The 23,676-nt window shown below is 54.9% G+C and overlaps 1 protein-coding gene across 3 annotated transcripts; it reads left to right on the plus strand.

Moving 5' to 3' along the window:
* Positions 1-557: 557 nt before the first annotated feature.
* Positions 558-23,331, plus strand: prrc2a (proline-rich coiled-coil 2A). Of its 3 annotated transcripts, XM_064349002.1 has the most exons (17): positions 558-888; positions 7,051-7,202; positions 7,580-7,757; positions 7,847-7,943; positions 9,337-9,412; positions 10,440-10,583; positions 12,562-12,827; positions 13,457-13,539; positions 13,662-13,819; positions 14,385-14,487; positions 15,288-15,480; positions 15,731-15,823; positions 16,441-16,924; positions 17,540-17,763; positions 18,676-18,970; positions 19,323-19,578; positions 19,895-23,331. In XM_064349002.1, the coding sequence occupies exons 2-17, from the start codon at positions 7,088-7,090 to the stop codon at positions 22,701-22,703; spliced, it is 5,574 nt and encodes a 1,857-aa protein (XP_064205072.1). In that variant the 5' UTR covers positions 558-888; positions 7,051-7,087; the 3' UTR covers positions 22,704-23,331. The 3 variants fall into 3 exon arrangements, with proteins under 3 accessions (XP_064205072.1, XP_064205073.1, XP_064205074.1); XM_064349003.1 differs by lacking the exon at positions 15,731-15,823; XM_064349004.1 differs by lacking the exons at positions 558-888; positions 7,051-7,202; positions 7,580-7,757; ... (1 more) ...; positions 9,337-9,412; positions 10,440-10,583 and adding an exon at positions 11,438-11,840.
* The last annotated feature ends 345 nt before the right edge of the window (positions 23,332-23,676 follow it).

Genomic DNA, 23,676 nt, shown 5'->3' on the forward strand with positions numbered 1-23,676 from the left:
TTGCTATGTATTGTACTGTGGTATGACGGCACAGTGTAGAGTAATGGAGAAAGAAAAACTGAAATGGTATCGCAAGTTTCACTGAGGACAGAGTGTACACTTTGAAAGCCACCTGTCTCAACTGTCACTCACTGTCATTACATCTGTTTGTATAAAGAAAGGTATGGGTTATGAAGTCACGTGTGGGAGAACGTTTCTTTTCTCCTCTCAAAACACCTTTTTTTACTTCAAGGAAATAAGGAAGATTTAAATAACGGGAGTTTTGGGATCAATGGTGGGTGTGTGCAATCGAAAGTTAGACAAATTCACGGCACATACGCAGCTTTTGCTTTCATGAGGACAAGCAACTTGCGGTCTTCGCATCCGGTGCGCAAGTCGATGTGTTTCAAAAGCATTACGTAAATGAAAAAAAGACTCTCGCTACGCCCGGGACAGGGTGTGATTTAAATCCATGCAAATGATAATCAATTCTGCCCCTACTCGTTCGTTTATTGGTCGAAAAGCGGATTCTGAACTCATTATGCTAATCTAGCCCCGCCTCTCCGACGCCTGTTCTCCGCCCCTTCTGATCCACCGTTCTCCAGTAGCCGTTGACGGCTCTTGTAGTGACGGATCCTGCCTCGCTCTGTAATATTTTTTCTTTTTCTTTTTACATTTTTGTGGAGGAAAAAAAGAAAAAGGAGTGCCAGTGAACTGAATCAAGTACATCCGTCTACAATAGCCCCCTTTCCGATTTTATATTTTAAATATATTTCTTTTATCCGGGCTTCTCGGATAGCTAGCTAGCTATCAGCTAGCTACAGCTAATTGGGATTGGTGGTTAAGCTAGCTAGCTAACCGTTTTATTACTCAGCGATACAACCTCGAAACAAGTCGGGACAAGGCCAGGTCAGTATTTCAGTTATTGTTGTTTTTTGTGATTGACGTACAACCAGTAGCAAGCAATCTATCCAAAGCTAACTGGCTACCATTGTTGACTGGCTAAAGCTAGCACGATGGCTAGCATAGCTAAATGTGAGACGTTGGGTAGGAACGTTAGCGTGATCTAGAATTGCAGTGAGAGTATTGGGTGTACGTTCGTTTAAGAAACTGGTAACAGTTTATATTCGTTTCAAATAAAGACACACTTTTAGGAAACGGTACGTCGTAGTTATCATTATCCCTCTTCCCCCACACTGATGTAACAGCAGCCGGCTTGTTGTTGTCCGAGCAGTTGGGCCTAGCCTACTGCCGCCATTTTGTTTTGTTCTCTCTGAGGTGGCTAATTCGAGTATAAGCGTTTAGAAATGTCGGAGGTTCATAAAGCCGGTTCATTTTGTGTCCATTGCGTTTATAAACGCCAGGGCAAATCGCAAGATACATATCGTCTGTTATTCAGTGGGGCTGTTTTCCTGTTATGAAGCGGTATCTAGCCAAAGATTCCTCGATGCAGCGGCCACATTTGGATGTGGCTAGTGCTAGTTAGCCGGTGTTCGTGCATTCATTATGCTGTTGCTGACTAGCTAACTCATAACCATTACAGCGTAGCAGGCTAACAGGTTATCTACGTTAAATACGTGAACAAACCATCTGCTGTTTTAGGAAAAAACACACCTATTGGCTAACTGCCGAAATAGTTCATGGATGTAAGGGAATATGGCGTGGCTATTCAGATAAAGTTAGCTATAACGTTATATTATTAACTTACCTAGCTAGCTAATAATGTTAGTTGACGTTACTCGTTCCACATACGAAGCTGACTAGCTGGTTTGCATTCGCTGTGTCGATGCTGTACCTTTACTGTAAATTAGCTGCCTAATAATTCGCGTGCAGTCCCTGAAAGGCCTCAAACTAACGTACGTCCAAGGCTAACGTTGGCTAGCCACTTATGAGTCGCTGCGTAACTTGTGTCCACCGACCTAATTTTCTGATCTCAGTGGTTTGTTGGAGCCCTCCAGGTTGCTAGGTAGTTGATTTATTGTTAGCTGACTAGCCAGCCGAGGGCTCTGTGTAAACACCTGAAAAATGCGTCTAGTTGCGGTTATTAATAAGGTAGCTAACGTCCTGTACATATACAGAAGAAAGCAATGATGCAATGTGTTGTGTCAAATGTTTATTTTGCTAGATCATGTTGGCCGATTCAATTATGTGGTGCGTAGGATATTTGTAAGGTTGTTAGCTAACTTTAGTTAGCTAACAAGGGTTGGACATTTATGGTAGACGTCACTTCAGATTCAGGTCAACATGTCTTTCTGTTGTTAGCTAACTGTCTTGTTTGAATAGATGGCTAGATGTTCGCCCTGCTGACATTTATATTATTAATCTAGTCATGTTTCTCGCTTGGTAGCCGGCTTCTAATATTTGTCCAACATCCATGGTTTGGCTAACATTACCTTTGTGATAAAGCTCACTGATCAAACGACGTGCAGTTATGATTATCGCTTCTTGCTGGCGCCGTGGTTGGTGTAGCATCCATTTTTAGGTTTCGTCTAGAGTTTGAGGTTGCAGTCGCAATGTTATTAATTACCTGGAAGAATGTAGGCTATTATACTTACGTGTGAAACATTTTTAATCACACCGGTGTCATGGAATATATATTTTGTCTTTTCCAAGTGTAACTAATCGCTAGTCCGGTTGTATTTGACCGTACCATTCAAGAATGTGTTCAGGCTGGGATCAGTGTACTATGGGTTTAAAACGGTACGTTTGATTGTGGCATGGTATCCCTAACCTTACGATTAAGCCCGTTCTAATAATATTAGATTACAGAGGGAAGACGTGTAATGAGCCAGACAGGACTGAAATTATAAGACCGGTAACGGCAGGTGTTGATTGATCTATTTCCGTAAATTTCCGTTCAGTTTTAGAAGTTCAGTCGAGAGGTGTCGTGCGAGTTTGTCCTGCATCGCCAAATTCTGGGTTCGCTTCAGATGCCTTTTGATTTCGCCGTGGTAACTTGTGAATGGGCGGGAAGAAGCATTGCCCACCTGCGTTTGCTCCCGGGTGTCAGAACTAGGAGGGCGTTCCCCTCACCTGACAGAAAGCAAATAGACGGACGGATTATGTCACTGGATTTTATTGGCGAGCTTGTATAGCTTTCTTACTCGGTTCTGGCGTTGCCATGGAAGCAACCCTTCTCTCAAGGCAGACTCCAAAGAACACAATTTATTTGGCATTGCCGCGGCAACGGCACTTCTTGCCGACCCCAAGGTGCAGTACGTGTGTTATGGGGCGGATGTCCTGTGAACGTTGGCAAGACTCTCCGCCCCCCCATCCCACCGTCCCATTTCCTGCAACGTACAGGCCTCCCCAGGAACAGAGCGGTCTGCCGGGGTGGAGATCGCCATTGCCCAATCACTGCAGGGTGGTGCCACAAGTCTAAGGCCTGTCGGGTATTGCATTTCGACTGAGCTTGTAACTTGGTTTTCTTTTTAGGGTACCACTAAATTAGTTCCTCCAAACCACATCTCAAACATTCACTGGCTGCCTGCATTGTCAGGGCTCTAGACTAATGTTTTTTCCAAGGAGCACCTAAGTTGAAAAATTTAAGAGCACACTCAGGCATCCTAATTAGTAGACGTGCTCCAAAATTATTTTTCCATTTAGTTGGCACACTTCAGTTTTCAGGTGCGAAAAATGCTCCTAAATTTTGGAGCACTGTCGAGACCTGGTTGGTCTGTGAGAGAGGCTGGTCTCCCCTGATATGTAATACCGCCCCCTGGTGGCATTGTCACATCAGTCCAGGCCTCTTGCTCCAGGGCAGGAGGGGGTCCAGCTGCAATGGTCCAGGTGCAGGTGGGGGTGACACAGAGCCTCAGATAACTTCCATTTTTGGAAGGAAAGAATTTTTGGGGTGGGTAGGACGCTGAAGAAGAACACACAGGAAATGTCAATTTAGTTTTTTTTTTACAAACCTGCATGGTCTTTCAGGGCTCTGAAGTGTTTCAGTTTTAGGGGCCTCTGCTCCTGTAAATTGACGTATGCTCTTGCTAATCGGTAAAATAAATTTGTAGCGTATCTGTTAGTTGTCCTGCATTGGTGTGTTCCTAAAATTTTAAACTTAGGAGCCCATGTGCTTCTTGGGGGAAAAATGTTAGTGTAGAGCTTGAGCCCTGTCTTTAAATGTTGTTAAAAGCTTTAAAAAAAGGTGCTTTATGAATTTTTCTATTTCTGTTCTGTTCAGATGACAGATAAATCTCATAATCCTCTTCTGTGGTCCCAATTGCAGTGTGCCCCTGTTCTGCATTGCATGGTTATTTCTCAGAACAGTAGTTTTAGCTTTCATTACGGGTTACCAGTGGCTAAGATAAATTCCCCTTGTTTTTTCTTCTTCCTACATTTGGGATGGGCATGTTTGTTTGCTTGAGTGGTTGAAAGACAAGGCCTCAGTCTACAGGATAATAAATGCATGTGAATGAACAGTTCCTGATGACTCGTTTCTGTTTTGTTTTTTGTTTTATACGGTGCCGCTGTAGCAGTCTGGTGTTTTAAGGGCAGCGATGTTGGCCTGTAGAGTCCTTACTCCGCCGCCTGCTTGTCAGCGGCAGGTGTGGCTCTAAAGCCGATGAATTTTCAACGTTGGCATCGTCAAGGATACGAGCAGCGGCGCTCGGGTGAGCCCCTGTCTGTTCCGTGGCGCCTTCGGTCCGGTCGGATCAAAATGGCGGCAGTGTTAGCAGGATCTGTAATCAAAATGGCGGCAGTGTGAGCAGGATCTGTACTCAAACACAACGGCTTGCATTTAACGGCTTGAGTTGCATCTGCATTGAGTGGTTCTGCAGGAAAAACCAATACATAAACTACTGACCTGGGGGGGGGAGGGTAATCATCAGCACCACTCCCCCCTCCATTACATATAGTGTTTTACGCAGCCAACCCCTATTCTGCGTTCCAAATGCAGATGCGTCCTCTGAGTTTCCTCGGGTACCGGAGCCCTGAAAATCGACCAGTGCCCCTCCCTCACCCCGTTCCGTCCGCGAGGGCTGCCAGGCGGCTCGCCCTGCTCCAGTCCGGCGTCAAATCCGGCCCGTGTCCGCGGCGACTGCGTCCGCCGGCCCCGCGGCGCGTGATTGGTTTAGCGGTGCCGCGACGCGTGATTGGTTTAGCGGTGCCGCGACGCGTGATTGGTTTAGCGGTGCCGCGACGCGTGATTGGTTTAGCGGTGCCGCGACGCGTGATTGGTTTAGCGGTGCCGCGACGCGTGATTGGTTTAGCGTGCGCGACGCGTGATTGGTTTAGCGGTGCCGCGACACGTGATTGGTTTAGCGGTGCCGCGACGCGTGATTGGTTTAGCGGTGCCGTGGCGCGTGATTGGTTTAGCGGTGCCGTGACGCGTGATTGGTTTAGCAGCCCCGCGACGCGTGATTGGTTTAGCAGCCCCGCGACGCGTGATTGGTTTAGCGGTGCCACGGCGCGTGATTGGTTTAGCGGTGCCGTGACGCGTGATTGGTTTAGCGGTGCCGCGACGCGTGATTGGTTTAGCGGTGCCGCGACGCGTGATTGGTTTAGCGGTGCCGTGACGCGTGATTGGTTTAGCGGTGCCGCGATGCGTGATTGGTTTAGCGGTGCCGTGACGCGTGATTGGTCTAGCGGTGCCGCGACGCGTGATTGGTTTAGCGGTGCCGCGGCGCGTGGTTGGTTTAGCGGTGCCGCGGCGCGTGGTTGGTTTAGCGGTGCCGCGGCGCGTGATTGGTTTAGCGGTCCCGTGACGCGTGATTGGTCTAGGGGTGCCGTGACGCGTGATTGGTCTAGCGGTGCCGTGACGCGTGATTGGTCTAGCGGTGCCGCGACGCGTGATTGGTTTAGCGGTGCCGCGACGCGTGATTGGTCTAGCGGTGCCGTGACGCGTGATTGGTCTAGCGGTGCCGTGACGCGTGATTGGTCTAGGGGTGCCGTGACGCGTGATTGGTCTAGGGGTGCCGTGACGCGTGATTGGTCTAGCGGTGCCGTGACGCGTGATTGGTTTAGCGGTGCCGTGACGCGTGATTGGTTTAGCGGTGCCGTGACGCGTGATTGGTCTAGCGGTGCCGTGACGCGTGATTGGTTTAGCGGTGCCGTGACGCGTGATTGGTCTAGCGGTGCCGTGACGCGTGATTGGTTTAGCGGTGCCGTGACGCGTGATTGGTCTAGCGGTGCCGTGACGCGTGATTGGTTTAGCGGTGCCGTGACGCGTGATTGGTTTAGCGGTGCTGTTCCATCCGCTGGGATAACCGTAGCCCCCGCTGGCCCGTGCTCTCTGTGACGCTTCAGGCCTGACCGTGCCGTGAAGCGTGCCGCGGCTGATGCTTTGTAAAATGCGCTGTATCTGTAAAATTTGACTGATTTTTATGGCCGTTTCAGGAAAAAAACGGATTTATTTTAACTTGGCGTTATTTTTGGATGAATGTTTTTGCTGGAAATTTTCTGTTCTAGAAATCACTCTCTGATGACCAGGGTGTGCAGGTGTTTCACGCTGTATTTGGTTAGACTGCTTCCTGTAGTACAATGGCAAAGGACTTGGGCTTTTTACTGAGAGGTTGCCGGTTTGATTCCGCGGTCAGGGCATAGTCACTGCACACTTGAGCGAGGGCACTCAGCCTGAGCTGCTTCAACAAATATCCAGCTGTAGAAAAATTTTTTTACATTTTATTTGTATAATCACGTTTTACAGAAAACTGTCAGAGATGCTTTATGGAACAGCGGGAAAAGAGCAAAAAAAACCAGGCCTGAACCCCCAGATAGCAAGCACATGAGGTAAAACTTCCTCAGTGGGAAGGAAAATCCTCAAACGGTGGCGAGACAAAGCTCCCCAATGGGGATACATCTCGGGGGGAGCTCGACTGTAGAGGGGGAGCCCATCCTCCCCTGGCCGGCCTGGTGTAAAGTAGAGGTGGATTGTACGGATTGTGTGTGTGTGATTTTTTTTTTTGTTGTATTTTTAACATTTTTTAAGGAAGCTGTGTAAGGGCCTGGAATAAGGGACGTGTCTGAATGACTGAATGTAAATGAAAGCATTGGCTGCTGTTGCTGCTCACTCTGTGGGAGGTGTTTGAAAGTTGACCGTGTCCCCCCCCCTCTCCTCCCCCCCCCCAGTCTCAGGGCTCACCATACTAAATGAGCGGACAGCGCAATGTCCGAGCGTTCTGGGCAAACTACCAAGGGGAAGGACGGCAAATCCAAGTATGCGTCTCTCAACCTGTTTGACACCTACAAAGGAAAGAGCTTGGAAGCACAGAAGCCTGTTGGTGAGTTTCCTCCTCCTCCTCCTCTTCCTCCTCCCTTCCCCCTCCTCACACGTGCGACCGCAGCCTGAACGCACAGCATCTGCCAGTGTTCAGCTCACCTGAGTAAACCGTCTCCTGGAGAGTGTTCAGCTCACCTGAGTAAACCGTCTCCTGGAGAGTGTTCAGCTCACCTGAGTAAACCGTCTCCTGGAGAGTGTTCAGCTCACCTGAGTAAACCGTCTCCTGGAGAGTGTTCAGCTCACCTGAGTAAACCGTCTCCTGGAGAGTGTTCAGCTCACCTGAGTAAACCGTCTCCTGGAGAGTGTTCAGTCAGTGTTAGCGGTGCTGTCCCTGATGTATCAGTGTGTTGACGGTCCCTCTCTCTCCCTCCGGCGCAGTCCCCCCCCGCCATGGCCTGCAGTCTCTCGGTAAAGTTGCCTCCGCTCGGCGCATGCCCCCCCCAGCCAGCCTGCCCAGTCTGAAAGCGGAGAACAGAGGCATCGACCCCAACGTCTCGCTCGTCCCCAAAGACGGCTCAGGATGGGTAAGCAAGCAGGAGCCTGCCGACCCAAAGAGGTGAGTGAGTGCGCGTTCATGGCCCCGCCCCGTTTTTCTCCCCGCCACGCCCCGCCCCTCTTCCTGACCACGCCCCCTTTCCCCCGCAGTACCGATGCGTCGTCAGCACCGCCGCCGGAGTCGCAGCCGCCTGCGGATACGCAGACGCCTGCGCCGACGCGGCCGAGAACCCCGCCAGCGCCAGAGGTACGGGCCCAGCCCAGCCGCCATTTTACAGGACCCGCCGGAGACGGGCTCGCTGCTGCCCTCAGAACTGCTCCAGAGCTCCAGGCGCTGGAGTGTACATGCGTCTGTTTAAATGTGCTGGAGTTTACATGCGTCTGTTTAAATGCGCTTGTGTTTACATGCGTCTGTTTAAATGCGCTTGAGTGTACATGCGTCTGTTTAAATGTGCTGGAGTTTACACGCGTCTGTTTAAATGCGCTTCAGTTTACACGCGTCTGTTTAAATGCGCTGGAGTTTACATGCGTCTGTTTACATGCGCTTGAGTTTACATGCGCTTGAGTTTACATGCGCTGGAGTTTACATGCGTCTGTTTAAATGCGCTTGAGTTTACATGCGTCTGTTTAAATACGCTGGAGTGTACATGCGTCTGTTTACATGCGCTTGAGTTTACATGCGTCTGTTTAAATGTGCTGGAGTGTACATGCGTCTGTTTAAATGTGCTGGAGTTTACATGCGTCTGTTTAAATGCGCTGGAGTGTACATGCGTCTGTTTAAATGTGCTGGAGTTTACATGCGTCTGTTTAAATGCGCTTGAGTTTACATGCGTCTGTTTAAATGCGCTTGCGTTTACATGCGTCTGTTTACATGCGCTTGAGTTTACATGCGTCTGTTTAAATGCGCTTGAGTTTACATGCGTCTGTTTACCTGCGCTTGAGTTTACATGCGTCTGTTTAAATGTGCTGGAGTGTACATGCGTCTGTTTAAATGCGCTTGAGTTTACATGCGTCTGTTTAAATGCGCTTGAGTTTACATGCGTCTGTTTAAATGTGCTGGAGTGTACATGCGTCTGTTTAAATGTGCTGGAGTTTACATGCGTCTGTTTAAATGCGCTGGAGTTTACATGCGTCTGTTTAAATGCGCTTGAGTTTACATGCGTCTGTTTAAATGCGCTTGCGTTTACATGCGTCTGTTTAAATGCGCTTGCGTTTACATGCGTCTGTTTAAATGCGCTTTAGTGTACGTGCGTCTGTTTAAATACGCTGGAGTGTACATGCGTCTGTTTAAATGCGCTTGAGTTTACACGCGTCTGTTTAAATGCACTGGAGTGTACATGCGTCTGTTTAAATGCGCTTGTGTTTACATGCGTCTGTTTAAATGCGCTTTAGTGTACGTGCGTCTGTTTAAATGAGCTTGCTATGTGTGGTGTTGCTCTGCTGTAACTCGGCTGAGCTGTAAATGAGGGTCTCTTCCCCCAGTGTGTCTCTCAGATTTAAATAAGGGCTGAATGAGTAAACAAAGGAGAAAAGCTTTAAAAATTGTTTTAAATGGGTTCCCATGCCTAGAATTGATCTTGTTTGTGTGTGCGTGTGTGTGTGTGCGTGTGTGTGTGCGTGTGCGTGTGTGTGTGCTGCAGGCTCCGGGTTCGGCGCTGGCCGCAGGGGGAAGGTCCTGGGCTCAGGCCAGTGTTACACATGGAGCACAAGGAGATGGTGAGTCTGTCTGTCTGTCCGTCCCCCTACACCACTGTCAGGGTTTTTCCTGGCTCAGAACAGGGCTTAGGTGGTGACTTTGTGTGAGAGGGACTGCGGTCGATCCGGCTGGTCGGTACAGCCCCCGGCAAGTCAACACAGCGAATCCCCGTTTAGCTACATTTAGAGTGTAAAGTTCTGGTCTTCAAGGGACTATCACAGTGCATTGACATGTAAGTTATAAAAAATACAATAACAAATTACATATTCTATGTGCCAGAATTTGCGGGGGAAATATTAATTTGGAAATGCAATGTTTTGATATGCATTTCAGTTTTCCCACTCAACTTGGGGTATAATATTCATGAACCTTTAAACTCAATGAATCCACAGATGCAAGCTTACAGTATTGAAACTACTTTCTTACATTCACTCGAATGCTTGCGCCATCCTTTTCGGTGTTAATTGTTCCTTAAGCAACATTAAAGCCTTTTCAGAATTGTATTTTTCTGTACAGTCTGCTCAATGAAACAATGCAGGTTAATGATAATACAATAGAATGCAGTTAATCCCATTAAGGATTATAATCATAATTCGGGTATTTGCATAGAATTGCCAAATCCTGAACTATTTCCCATTCATTCCATTGAGAAGAGATATTGCATATTTACATGAACTATTGGCGCATATTTTGGCTATTTTCATTTGTCCGATTGCAAGGCATAACGATACATTAAAAGTCAGCAGATACAGCATTAATGAGCTGACAGCTGAACGGCGAGCGTTATCGTCAGTGCACTGTCATTGGGGAATTGAGTGTAGTCCACCGTGGTTATTTTTAAATTCACTACTGTAGTAAGTTGCAGTTAATTTAGCTCGTCTGACGTTGCACGTAACGTTGAAAGCAGTCAAAACGAAAAACTTGAAATGCTGACAAAATCATGTCAACATGTCTGACGGCATTCCTCCAACATTTAAGTATCTCTCTCCCTCTCTCCCTCCTTCTCTCTCTCTCTCCCTTTCTCCCTCTCTCTCCCCCCCCCCCCAGGTGGAAAGGGATCAAGCCGACCGTCGCCATTCTCTCGAGAGGAATTTCCCACCCTGCAGGCGGCCGGAGACCAGGAGCGAGCTGGCAGAGACCCGGCCACTGCAGATCAGTGGTATGGGCCCGGACCAAGCCTCCGCCCCCAGAGTGAGTACTGAGCTATACTGAGCGCTGAGATATACTGAGATATACTGAGAGCTGAGCTATAGAGCTGAGCTATACTGAGAGCTGAGCTATAGAGCTGAGCTATACTGAGCGCTGAGCTACACTGAGAGCTGAGATACACTGCAGATCAGTGGTATGGGCCCGGACCAAGCCTCCGCCCCCAGAGTGAGTACTGAGCTATACTGAGCGCTGAGCTACACTGAGAGCTGAGATACACTGCAGATCAGTGGTATGGGCCCGGACCAAGCCTCCGCCCCCAGAGTGAGTACTGAGCTATACTGAGCGCTGAGCTATAGAGCTGAGATACACTGAGAGCTGAGATACACTGCAGATCAGTGGTATGGGCCCGGACCAAGCCTCCGCCCCCAGAGTGAGTACTGAGCTATACTGAGCGCTGAGCTATAGAGCTGAGATACACTGAGAGCTGAGATACACTGCAGATCAGTGGTATGGGCCCGGACCAAGCCTCCGCCCCAGAGTGAGTACTGAGCTATACTGAGCGCTGAGCTATAGAGCTGAGATACACTGAGAGCTGAGATACACTGCAGATCAGTGGTATGGGCCCGGACCAAGCCTCCGCCCCAGAGTGAGTACTGAGCTATACTGAGCGCTGAGCTATAGAGCTGAGATACACTGAGAGCTGAGATACACTGCAGATCAGTGGTATGGGCCCGGACCAAGCCTCCGCCCCCAGAGTGAGTACTGAGCTATACTGAGCGCTGAGCTATAGAGCTGAGATACACTGAGAGCTGAGATACACTGCAGATCAGTGGTATGGGCCCGGACCAAGCCTCCGCCCCAGAGTGAGTACTGAGCTATACTGAGCGCTGAGCTATAGAGCTGAGATACACTGAGAGCTGAGATACACTGCAGATCAGTGGTATGGGCCCGGACCAAGCCTCCGCCCCCAGAGTGAGTACTGAGCTATACTGAGCGCTGAGCTATAGAGCTGAGATACACTGAGAGCTGAGATACACTGCAGATCAGTGGTATGGGCCCGGACCAAGCCTCCGCCCCCAGAGTGAGTACTGAGCTATACTGAGCGCTGAGCTATAGAGCTGAGATACACTGAGAGCTGAGATACACTGCAGATCAGTGGTATGGGCCCGGACCAAGCCTCCGCCCCCAGAGTGAGTACTGAGCTATACTGAGCGCTGAGCTATAGAGCTGAGATACACTGAGAGCTGAGATACACTGCAGATCAGTGGTATGGGCCCGGACCAAGCCTCCGCCCCCAGAGTGAGTGCTGAGCTGCACTGAGAGCTGTGCTAAGCTGTGATATTCTGGGATCTGTGCTTAGCTGTGCTGTACTGAGAGCTGTGTTGAGCTGTGCTGTGCTGCTGCTGGGCCTCAGGGTTGTGTGACACAGTGAGGTAGGGGGATTACCCAGCCGAAGGTGAGCCCCCCTCCCTGTGTCCTGCTGACAGGGGTGTGTGAGCAAGGCAGCACATTAAGCAGATTTACCACGTCTGGTTAGCTTTAAACGGCCCATAGCCATCAGCCGATTCATCGGTTATTCTGTGGGCCTTATTTGCAAAGTTGAAAACGGTAATGTAATTTAGGAAACTTTTTAAAATTTAAATTCTGGATATTTTTTGATGAGATTTAGGCTACCAGACCGAACGCAGCAAACTGCGTAACTGTGCCATAACTGGGTTTTTACCCAACATGTTTCTGTAGCAGGAAATCACTGCAAATCTAAGCCTCACGCTGCCCCTCCCTCCCTGTCTTCCTCTTTCTCCCTCTCTCTTTCCCCCTCTCTCTCTCTCCCCCCTTTCTCTCCCTCCCTCCCTTCCCTCCCTGTCTTCCTCTTTCTCCCTCTCTCTTTCCCCCTCTCTCTCCCTCCCTGTTTTTCTGTCTCCCTCTTTCTCTGCCTTTATTTCTCCCTTCCAACTTCCCCCTCTTTTTCTCTCATCTCTCCCTTTGCTGTTCCTCCTCAATGTCTCCCTCACCCCCCCAGACGTGACGAGCTGGCGGGACGGGGGGGGCCGCGCCATGGCGATGACCCCGCCCGGAGAGGGGGCTACGGCGGAGGGCGGGGCAGGGGGAGCGCTGGCGATGGAGGGGGCGTCCGGGGGAGGCCCGCCCCCTCCGCCTCACCAGCAGGGGCCCCTCCCCCATCCGCCGCCCCCTAGGAACCCCCCCGCCGGCAGCCCCGCCCTGCCCCTGCCCCAGCCCCCCGTCGGCGCCCAGTTCCCGGGATACAGAGGGGTCATGCCCCCCTTCGTGAGTACCGTCACACTGCCGAAACGACCGGCAGCCATCTTTAAATCCCAAACTGCGGAGCCATCTCGGTTTAATTAATGGGTCTCTGAGTTACTGATTACAGTAATTCTTCTGATCGGGGGAACTGAGTTTTTCTGAATATAAGCACTTGAGCTTTTCCTGTAGCTAGTGTGTGTGAGTGTCAGTATGTGTGTGTCTGTGTCAGGTGTCAGTATGTTTGTGTCTGTCGGGCGTCAGTATGTGTGTGTTTGAGTGAGTGTCAGTATGTGTGTGTGTCTGTGTTAGTATGTGTGTGTCTTGTCAGGTGTCAGTATGTGGGCGTGTGAGTGAGTGTCCGTATGTGTGTGTCTGTCAGGTGTCAGTATGTGTGTGTGTGTCAGTATGTGTGTGTCTGTGTCAGGTGTCAGTGTGTGTGTGTCTGTGTCAGGTGTCAGTATGTGTGTGTCTGTGTCAGATGTCAGTGTGTGTGTGTCTGTGTCAGGTGTCAGTGTGTGTGCGTGTGAGTGTTGTTATGCATGCTAATCTGGAGGTTGTCTTCTCCCCATGCCTGTTTGGGCGTACTCTGGGGAACTCTGGTTTAACAAGTTTTTTTAAATGAATAACACTCTATTGTCCTTTTGGCTTTTCAGATGTACCCTCCGTACCTGCCTTTCCCGCCCCCGTACGGCCCCCAGGGGCCCTACAGGTACCAGACCCCCGCCGAGGCCCCCAGGTGAGGCCCCGAATTTACCGCTAAACCCCAAACGCACGGGGGGGGTGGGGGGGGGGGATGACAGCTCGTAACTGCCTCCCGCGTCTCTCCGCCTCTTCCTCACCTCCTCTTCCTCCCCTCAGGTTCGCTCGCGCGCAGGGCGGGGCGGGGCCCGACGGACGGTCCTCGGGCGGCCCCCGCGGGGGAGGGGGGGACGCGGTGAAGCGCCCCCCCATCCTCAAACAGGACGACCTGAAGGAGCTGGACGAGCTGGACCACGACGGGGACGAGGGCTGGGCCGGTGAGGGGCCGAGCCAGTAACCGCGGCGATGCCCGCCGTCATGGTTACAGAAACACACACAGCACGGTTATAGTGACAATAACAAAAGCAGTAATCACAGAAACATCAGTAACGATCCTCACGATTAGGGAAACGTGCACAAATTAGACAAATCTGTTATTAATAAGTTAATAACAGAAATAACGATCATCGTAGTTTCAGAAATTTGCAAGGAAGTTTGAACTTTACACAACAAGGTTGAAATCATGTGAACAGAAACAGGCACATACATAACAATCGTAATTGCAGAAATGTACACAAATTAAACAGCTCTGTTATAAGAAGTTTAACAGAAACGGTCATCGCAGCAACGTTAACAGGAAGTGCACAGGGTCTGCGTGGTCCTTAAAAATCCAGCAAAAGATTCTGGTCATTATAGACCAGTCAGGAAAGGCTTTGTCCTGATTGGAGCGGATGGCTGAGGTACGGAGCTCAGTGATTGGCTGGAGAGGGGTGTAGTGTGAGGGCTCTGCTCTGCTGTAGTCCCACCGCCCGCGTCCTCACTCCGCTTGTCTTCACGGCTCAGGGGCGCACGAGGAGATCGACTACTCGGCCAAACTGAAGTTCAGCGACGACGAGGGAGAGGACGACGGGGAGGAAGAGCGGGCCGAGGCCAAGAACGGCACCCGGTGAGGGGAGATGGGGCGCGCCCGCAAATTCAAACTCTAAAACTTTATTAGCAGGACGAGATGTTGCCAAAGCACAGAAAAGAACACATTTGCAATTGAATGCATACACACAGGTCTAGACACACAGTGCACAGATGTGTAGGTCTACCCAGAAATGCTCACTGACTGTCCCTCTGTTTGTGGCAGGCTGCAACATTATTTTCAGATAGTCTTTTTTATATTTTCTGTTTCCCAAATACATAGGGGAGCGTTTGGTGATCATTTAAAGTTTTGAATTCAGGGGATATTGTTCTATAAATTTTGGGTAGAAATTTTCACATATATTTCCACATTTCTCCCCTGAGAACCTCCAGAAATATGCTGCTTAACTAGGGATGGTTATCGTTGAGATTCTGCTGAAACAGTGCCTTTAACGACGCGTGGACCAAAGCAGTCTTTAAAATAGAGCTTGTTTATTGCAGAGACAAAGTAATTGAACTATTTAATAGTTTATTTGTTTAAATTAGGCTTTGTATTTTAATTTAAACCTTTTTGCTTTTGGCATTCTCACCCAGTTTAACATTAGTTAGCTTGCTAACGGTGCCTGTAGGCACTGACTGAGTGTAATGTTTGCTAAAAGTGTAATGTTAGCTTTAAGGATTTAGGCACCAAAATCTAAAACTAACTCTCTATCCCCCCGCCCCCTTTCTGTCAATTTCTTTATCCTTCTCCCCTCTCTACCCCACTCTTTCTATCTTCCTATTTCTCTCCCCCCCTCTGCCTCTCCCCCTCCCTCTCTCTCTCTCTTCCTCTGAGTGCAGGGAGCCACAGCGCCCCCTGGAGGGCGCGTCTGTCCCGCGCTCACGCGCTGCCGAGGTGGGCGGAGACAGCCGCCGCACCCCTCCCTCCTCTGCCTCCCCCGACGAGGCCCCCCCACCCCCCTCCAGCAAGCCAGGCAGGGCCGAGGAGGGGGCGGGGAGCTGGGGGGGGCCCCAGGCTCCTGCGGCCTATCAGGTGACTGTCGCCTTGGGGCTGGGCGGGGCAGGGGCTGGGTGGAGGGGGCGGGGCTTGGTGTGGGGTTGCTGTGGGGCTTGGTGTGGGGCGGGGGCTTGGTGTGGGGTTGGTGTGGGGCTGAGCTTGGTGTGGGGTTGGTGTGGGGCGGGGGCTGGGTGTCTGTTGTGGTGAAGCGTATGTCTCTAATGTTCCTCGGTGCGTTCGACCGTTAGTGAGGTAACGTGGGCCCCCCCCCCCCCCCACCCTGCAGGGTCGGAGGGCCGGACTGGCGGGCCCCCGGGAGCAGCCGTCCCCCCCTCCGGGGCCCCTGCTCGGCCAGGGCCCCCATCCTTACTACAGACAGGTACTGTGGGGGGGGTTGAGGTTTGGTGGGGTGTGTCAGAGCGGTAGTGTGGAACAGCAGTGACACACGGTCTGAGTTTAGCGTGTCTTACCGCCACAGTAATTATTGAGTGCAGTAACGGTAATCGGCCACCGTGTGGTGTAGTCCCTGTTTCTCCGCCTGTTTCTCTGTAATTGTACCTGACGCGGTAGTAAACAACCACACTTCAGAGGCCGTGCGAAATGCTTCTGGAGGTAAAAACAACAAAAACACAACTACTGTTATCTTCTGGGTGCTGCTTAGACGGCCAATCAGCGGCAAGGTCGTTTTTTTAAAATCACAGTCACATGGAAGGGGCAAGGTCTCCTTCTGATTGGCTGTCTTATGGTCACCTAACAGGCAAACAGTGGCGACATTTGTATCTGGAAGCATTTCACAGGCCTCTGACGTGTGGTTGTTTGCTAACGGGTAACATTAAAGAGAAGCAGAGGAAAGGAGAGGCAGCCCACCGCACGACTGCGGCCATCCATACCCACCGCGGGGTAACAGCCGGTCCTGATGTGTCCTTGTGTCCCATCCTGAGTGTGGAAGACGTGTGACCTCACATCCTGCCCCTCTCCTTGCCCCGCCCCCTACAGGACCGCCCGTCTCCCCAGCTCTCCCCGAACTCCGCCTCCTCCGCCCCCCAGAGGGCCTCCCCCTCCCCGCTCCAGCAGGGCCAGCCGGGCCCCGCCCCCGTCGCCGGGGCGACGCCGCCGCCGCAGGGCGAGGACGAGGACGAGACGTGGCGCCAGCGGCGGAAGCAGTCGTCCTCCGAGATCTCGGTGGCGGTGGAGCGGGCGCGGCGGCGGCGCGAGGAAGAGGAGCGGCGCATGGAGGAAGAGCGGCGGGCCGCCTGCGCCGAGAAGCTGAAGCGGCTGGACGAGAAGCAGCAGCAGCAGCATCAGGCGGGCTCCGCCCCCAGCCCCGCCCCCAGCCCAGCCCCCAGCCCCGCCCTCTCCGCCGCCAGCCAGCCGGCCTCCCCCTGCCTGGACTCCGACGAGCCCCCGCCCCCCCCGGGGCCCTCCGGCGCCACCCACAGGCAGCGGGCGGGCAGCAACGGCAGCTACGACTCCGGCGCGGGTGAGTCTCACGCCCCGCCCCCTACGCCCTCGCGCCCCGCCCCCGTGTAGTGGGCGGGGCATTACTCAGGAGGGGCGTATTCGGTAAGAAACGGTCGACCCGTGTGGTGCTGCTAACGCAGCCCTGCTGCAACGCGCACGCACAGCCAGAATGAGCCTGTCAGCGTAACCGCTGCTTACTGTCACATTTAACGGGAGGAGAGAGGACACTACAGAAATGTGAACGGTGGTAGAGCCCGAAACTGGCGTAAGATCATGGATCATTTAAATAAGTACCTATTCTGTGATTCATATCGAAGCGCGTCGGTCTTTGCACATCGCATCGATCGGGTCGTATCGCTGCCCTTTGAGTCGATGCGTTGATTTGGATCCGTGTGTCGCTCCGCCCCGCCCCCCTGGTTCTGACGTTGATTTGGATCTGTGTGTCGCTGCGCCCCTCTGGTTCTGGCGTTGATTTGGATCCGTGTGTCGCTCCGCCCCGCCCCCCTGGTTCTGGCGTTGATTTGGATCCGTGTGTCGCTCCGCCCCGCCCCCCTGGTTCTGACGTTGATTTGGATCCGTGTGTCGCTCCGCCCCCCTGGTTCTGACCGGCTGTCTCCTGACCTTTGCCCCCCAGACTCCCAGCAGTGCGCTGTTCCCATGGCGCCCCAGCCTCCGGACCCCGCCCTCTCTGGGGAAGCCAGGGAGGAGCCCGTGCGGGTGTTGGGCGGGGCTGCCGACGCGGCGGGCAAGGCGGAGAGTTTGGGAGGCGGAGCCGGACGCTCCGGGGGCGGACCTCCGAGCCAGGGGTACTCCAAGTACCAGAAGTCCCTCCCCCCGCGTTTCCAACGGCAACAGCAGGTCAGAGCTGCGCCCTTCTCTCTGTGGGCCTTTTTAAAGGACAGACTGTGGTGTGTGTGTGTGTGTGTCTGTGTGTGTGTGAGTGTGTGTGTGTGTCCTGTCTGTGTGTGAGTGTGAGTGTGTGTGAGTGTGTGTGTCTGTGTGTCTGTGTGTATGAGTGTGTGTTTGTGAGTGTGAGTGTGTGTGTGTGTGAGAGAGAGAGTGTGTCCTGTGAGTGTGTGTGTGTGTGTGTGTGTGTGTGTGAGTGAGTGTGTGTGAGAGTGTATGTGAGTGTGTGTGTGTATGTATGTGAGTGTGAGAGTGTATGTGAGTGTGTGTGTGTATGTATGTGAGTGTGAGAGTGTATGTGAGTGTGTGTGTGTCTGTATGTGAGTGTGAGAGGTCAGTAAGAGTGTCCTCCCGTTGTCCAAGAGCAAGCAGGTCAGAGTGCGCTTTTCTGTGGGCTTTTAGTACAGACTGTGGTGTGTGTGAGTGTGAGTGTGAGTGTGAGTGTGAGTGTGAGTGTGTAGTATGTGAGTTTGTAGTGTGTGAGTGTGTGAGTGTGTGAGTATGTGAGTGTGTGAGTGTGTAGTGTGTGAGTGTGTAAGGGTGTGAGTATGTGAGTGTGTAGTGTGTGTAGTGTGTGAGTGTGTGAGTGTGTGAGTATGTGAGTGTGTAGTGTGTGAGTGTGTAAGGGTGTGAGTATGTGAGTGTGTAGTGTGTGAGTGTGTAGTGTGTGAGTGTGTGAGTGTGTGAGTATGTGAGTGTGTAGTGTGTGAGTGTGTAAGGGTGTGAGTATGTGAGTGTGTAGTGTGTGAGTGTGTAGTATGTGAGTGTGTAGTGTGTGAGTGTGTAGTGTGTGAGTGTGTAGTGTGTGAGTGTGTAAGGGTGATGGTTCCTCCTTAAGCAGCCCACTCTCTCCCTGTCCCACAGGAGCAGCTCCTCAAACAGCAGCAGTGGCAGCAGCAGCAGCAGCAGCAGCAGCACAGCCAGTCTGCCCAGAACCCGCTGACACCCCCGGGCCCCCAGGGGCCTGCCCCCGCCGCCCCGCCCCAGTCGGCGCCCAAGCAGCCCCCCCTGTACCCGCCCGGGTCGCTGGGGCGCCCGCCTCCCCTGCCCATGAACTTTGACCCCCGCTGGGTGATGATGGCGGGCCCTTACATGGACCTGCGCGTGATGCCGGGCCGCCCGTCACACATGGACTACTATCCCAGCATGCACCCCTCCGGTGAGTCCTCCTGCCTGTCTGTGTTCACGTAATTAACCGAACATTCTAATGCTGATGTCACAATCACTGCTGGTGACTGAAAGCAACCGAGTTCTAGAGCACTTAGAATTAGACTCCGAATTCTGTTAATGCATTGGGGAGAACGTACTGGCTGAAAGCAGCAGCCAGTGTAGAGCAGAGGAGTCCAGGTGCGGCCAGTTACCTGTGCAAATGAGCTGTTTTAACTGATTAATGAGGTACTGAGCGAGAGGGAAACGCTGAGGCTGCTGTAGCTGTCCAGGGCCAGGTTTGGGGGACCATCCTGTTCAGGGCAGTACCCCTGTGTAAACCCCCGCCCCCCTCTCTGTGGCAGGTCTGATGGGGCGAGAGCGCTCCGATTCGGGGGGGTCGGGCTCTGAGCCCTTCGACAGGCAGCAGCAGCAGCAGCAGCAGCAGCAGCAGCACCCAGGCCCCCCTCACCCCCAGCGCGGGACGCCGCCCATGGACCCCAAACTGGCCTGGGGGGCGGACGTCTTCCCCTCGGGGGTGGGGGGCGAAGGGCGGGGCCTGGGCTCCCCGCTGCGGCAGAAGCAGCCCCACGAGGAAGAGGAAGGCGGGAGAGGCTCCAGGTCAGAGAACCGTCTCTATTCTTATTGCTTACTGAACGTTCTTCAATGGTTTTCAGTGCGGTAGCAAACCAGCGCCCCCTGCTGGTCGATCGGGTGCCTGCAGGTCTGACTTGCACGTTGTTGTCGAGTCAACAACTGAAATTACAGCGCTCTGACATATGTACTGCTGTGCATTCTGAATTTGAGAGTAAGAAATTAGCGTGAAAGAGAGATATGGAGCAGAATGAAAAGGTAAATAGACAGGGTGGGAGGGATGACTTGCTGCTCTTGAGCTGACCTGGTATTCTGCCCCCCCCCCTTCCCCCTCCCCCCCCAGGAGTGACACGCCTCCGGTGCGTCTGAGAGAGGGTGTGGCCCCCGGATCCCCGTCAGGCTCCTCCAACCAGACGCCCCCGCCTCCCCACGCACCCCAGGGAGGAGGAGGAGGAGGGGGCGGGCACACTGGGCACCACGCCCCCTCACACCACCAGCCCTTCGCCGGGGGGCGGAGCAACTACAGCGGCCCCCACCCGCACAGGGGCTTCGGGCACCAGGACGAGGGCTGGGGGGCCCCCCACCCCCACTACGACCGCAACGGCCGGGCCGACCTCTCCCCCCTGGAGAGCGGCCCCCCCCACCACCACCACGCCGCCCCCCCGCCCCGCTTCCCCCTGCACCCCCCCCACAGGGCGGAGAACGGGCGGGAGAGGGGCGGGGCCGGGGAGGGCGGGGCCAAGAAGGGCTCCGCCCCCTCGCCGTCGCTGCAGCAGCAGCAGCAGCTCGCCAGCGTCTCTTCCTCCTGCTCCTCCTCTTCCTCGTCCTCGTCCTCCGCACGGGACGAAGGCGGCAAGCCGAGCGCGCAGCAGGACCGCGAGCCGGGCCCCCCCGCGGCCCCCCACCCCGCCAGGAGGCCCGAGAAGGCGGGCGGCCACGCCCACAGCCACCCCAGCGCCCCGCAGCCTCACCCCAGGGCCAGCCACCGCGGGCGGGACCACAAGACCGAGACGCAGTGGGGCCCCCGTCCGGCCGGCCCCCCCTCCCACGGCAGGAAGTCCGCCGCCACAGCGACGGGCGGGGGCAGCGCCAACGCGGGGGAGGAGTCGGCCAATCCCGCGAGCGGCGCGGCCGCGGAGGGCAAGCCGCCCGGCCAATCGGCCGCGGCCGGTAAGAGGGTGGGGCCAATCAAGAGGCCAGTGATGAGAGAGCCTAAGAGAGAGGGAGGAGAGGGAGAAGGAGGAGGGGGAGGAGGAGGAGGAGAGAAGGGGGCGCCCGGAGTTAAGGACAGAGAGCAAGACGGCCACCAGCCCCCGGGCAAGCAGGACCCCCCCACCTCCGGCTCCCAGCCGCCGCCCCCCAAAGACGAGGCGTCCCAGGCGGCCAAACCGCGGAACGGGGGGAAGGAGAGAATGACAGGAGGAGGTGCAGGAGGAGGAGGAGGCGGTAAAGGTCCCAAAGAAGCGGAGACAGGCAGGCGGGGGGAGCGGGAGCGCTCCTACGACCAGGGCGGGGGGGCCTACCACCCGGGCCCGAGGGGGGGCGGCGGCCGGGCGGGGCGGGGCAGGGGAGAGTTCTACGGGCGGGGCCGGGGCTACAGGGGCGCCTACGCAGGGAGCGGGGGGGCGCGCGCCCGGCCCGGGGGGAGGAGCGGCAGGGACTACCGCCCGGCGGCCGCCGGCGGGGGTTACCAAGGCAACCCGGATCCCTTCAAAGGGGAGGGCGGCGGCGGCGGCGGGCGCGGCAGGCAGGGCCAGGGCGGGGCCAACCCGGGACGAGCCCGAAACCGCAGCGAGACGCGCAGCGAGGGCTCCGAGTACGAGGAGGTGCCCAAGAGGAGGCGCCAGCGCGGCTCGGAGACGGGCAGCGAGAGCGCCGCCAGCGAGCCGGACCGCGAGGACCGCCCGGAGCGCCAGGACCGCAGGCAGCAGCAGCGCAAGAACGGCGGGACGGGGGCCGACGCCGCCGGGCCCGCCCCCCACAGGGCCCCCCAGGCCCGCGTCTTCACCCCCAGGGGCGTGCCCTCCCGGCGCGGCCGAGGGGGCGGGGCCGGCGCCGGAGGGGGCGTGGCCGGCGGCCATCGCTCGGGAGGCGGAGCCGCCTCCTCCCAGGGGTGGGGCTCCAAGTCCTCGGGCTCCGCCCGAAAGCAGCAGCAGCAGCAGCCCCCCCCGCAGGCGCCCCCCCCTAAAGACGCGGGCCGCGGAAGAGAGGGGGAGAGGAAGGACAAGGCCGCCGAATCAGCGGGCGCCAACGCCGCCGCCGCCACTCCGGCTCCGCCCCCCGCCGGCGGCCCCCAGGCCTGCCCCGAGAACGGGGGCTCCGGACCCCCGGCGCCGGTCCCCGACCCCCTCCCCAGCTCAGCGGGCTCGGGCCCCGGCCCGGCCCCCGCCTTCCCCCCGCGCGGCTTCGAGCGGGCGCCCCGGCGTCGCCGCCACGGCCGGTCCCAGCACCAGCAGGACAAGCCGCCGCGCTTCCGCCGGCTGAAGCAGGAGCGGGAGAGCGCGCGCGTCAACGGCGGGGTCGCCGCGGCCACCGGCCCCCAGCAGCAGCAGCAGCGCCCCGCCTCCCCCGCGCCGCAAGGGCCCACCGACGGCCCCCCGCCCCCCGCCAACCACGCGCCGGCGCCGGGCGGCGGCAGCAACGGCACCGTTCACCCGGGCGCCCACCACCACCACCCGCCGCCGCTGCACCGCCACTCCCACGCCAGCCCAGCAGGGGGCGCCAAGTCGCCCGACGTCTCCAACCAGAACTCGGACCAGGCCAACGAGGAGTGGGAGACGGCCTCTGAGAGCAGCGACTTCGCCGACCGGGAGGGGGGCGGGGGAGGGGGGGGCAGGGGCGGGAGGTCGTACCCCTCTCACCACCACCATCACCACCACCACCCGCCAGGGAGAGGAGGAGGAGGAGGAGGAGGAGCGGCGGAGAGGGAGAGGGAGATGAGCGCCAGAGAATCGGCCGCGAACAAGAGGAGCTTCTCCAGCCAGCGGCCCGGGACGGACCGGCAGACCCGCAGGGTGAACACGGGCGGAGGGGGCGGGGCCAGGGGCCCGCGGGGGCCGTCCGGGGGCGGGGGCGGTGGCGGCGGCGGGAACGGCGGTGGTAACCGTGGTGACAGGCGGGGCAACTGGCCCTCTCCCAAAAACCGCAAGTGAAGCAAGCGTTTTGGAAACATTTCAGAAAGTGCGCCCAGCCCCCCCCCCCTTACATGCTAGCACATTATTGTACATTCTTTTCACACATACGCTCACTCTCTTCTCTCTCTCGTGCTGTCTTCTCTCTCTCTCTCTCTCTCTCTCTCTCACACACTCTCGCAATTTGTCGAATAGTCCCTTTTACCCCCTCTCGGGTCTGTTTAAAATGCAAGCGTCCTTTGGCTGAAGGACGTAAGGAAAGTTAGCGTATACAAGCACAATGGAGAATCAGTAAATGGTCACATACTGTGTAGAGGTGTCCTTGGTTCAGATGCTTTCCAGAGTAGGCCCATGTTTATATGTATGTGTTTGTATATTATACCACAGTTCAGCCTTGGGGAGGGATTAAAATGGCTATTTTCCTTTTTGGGGGGGGGGAGGACGGGGCGGGGCTGGGCGGGGCGGGTGGGGCTATGTATTTTAACGAGAACAATTGTACACTAGAATTTCCTCCTCTCTTGTGTATTGTTTTTGCCTGCAGTTTTCAATTTGAATTTCAGTCCTCAGTAATGTTTTGGGGTTGTGTAATTTTCTTTTTCCCCTAATTTTCGCTGCAAAGCAGGTTCATTAAAATCTTTTTTTTGTACAACGCCCTTTCATCTCCTTTTCTAACCTCAAGTCCCATCAGCGACTACTGTGATCGCCAAACTTTAGCCACCCTTCGCTCAGACCCTTCGCTGATCCACGCTCGCGTCGATCGGCGGTTCTGACGTCGGTCGTCTTGCTGCACGCTCAGTGGCGGTGCGGTTTGAGTTTGTTGACCTGCTGCCGTTTCGCTTTCTAATTCCTGTCGGTCTTGTTACGTTTGTTCTGTTGAGATTTTTCCACCTGCTGTGGTTCGATGGTACAAAAAATAATTTTCTGACTAGGAAGATCTTCTCGTTAGTTTTTAGTCCGCTTTAAAGTCGCTTTTAAAGGCTGAAAGTCACCTTTA

Source organism: Anguilla rostrata, chromosome 8, assembly GCF_018555375.3.
Source record: "Anguilla rostrata isolate EN2019 chromosome 8, ASM1855537v3, whole genome shotgun sequence".
NCBI classification, from domain to species: Eukaryota; Metazoa; Chordata; class Actinopteri; order Anguilliformes; family Anguillidae; genus Anguilla; species Anguilla rostrata.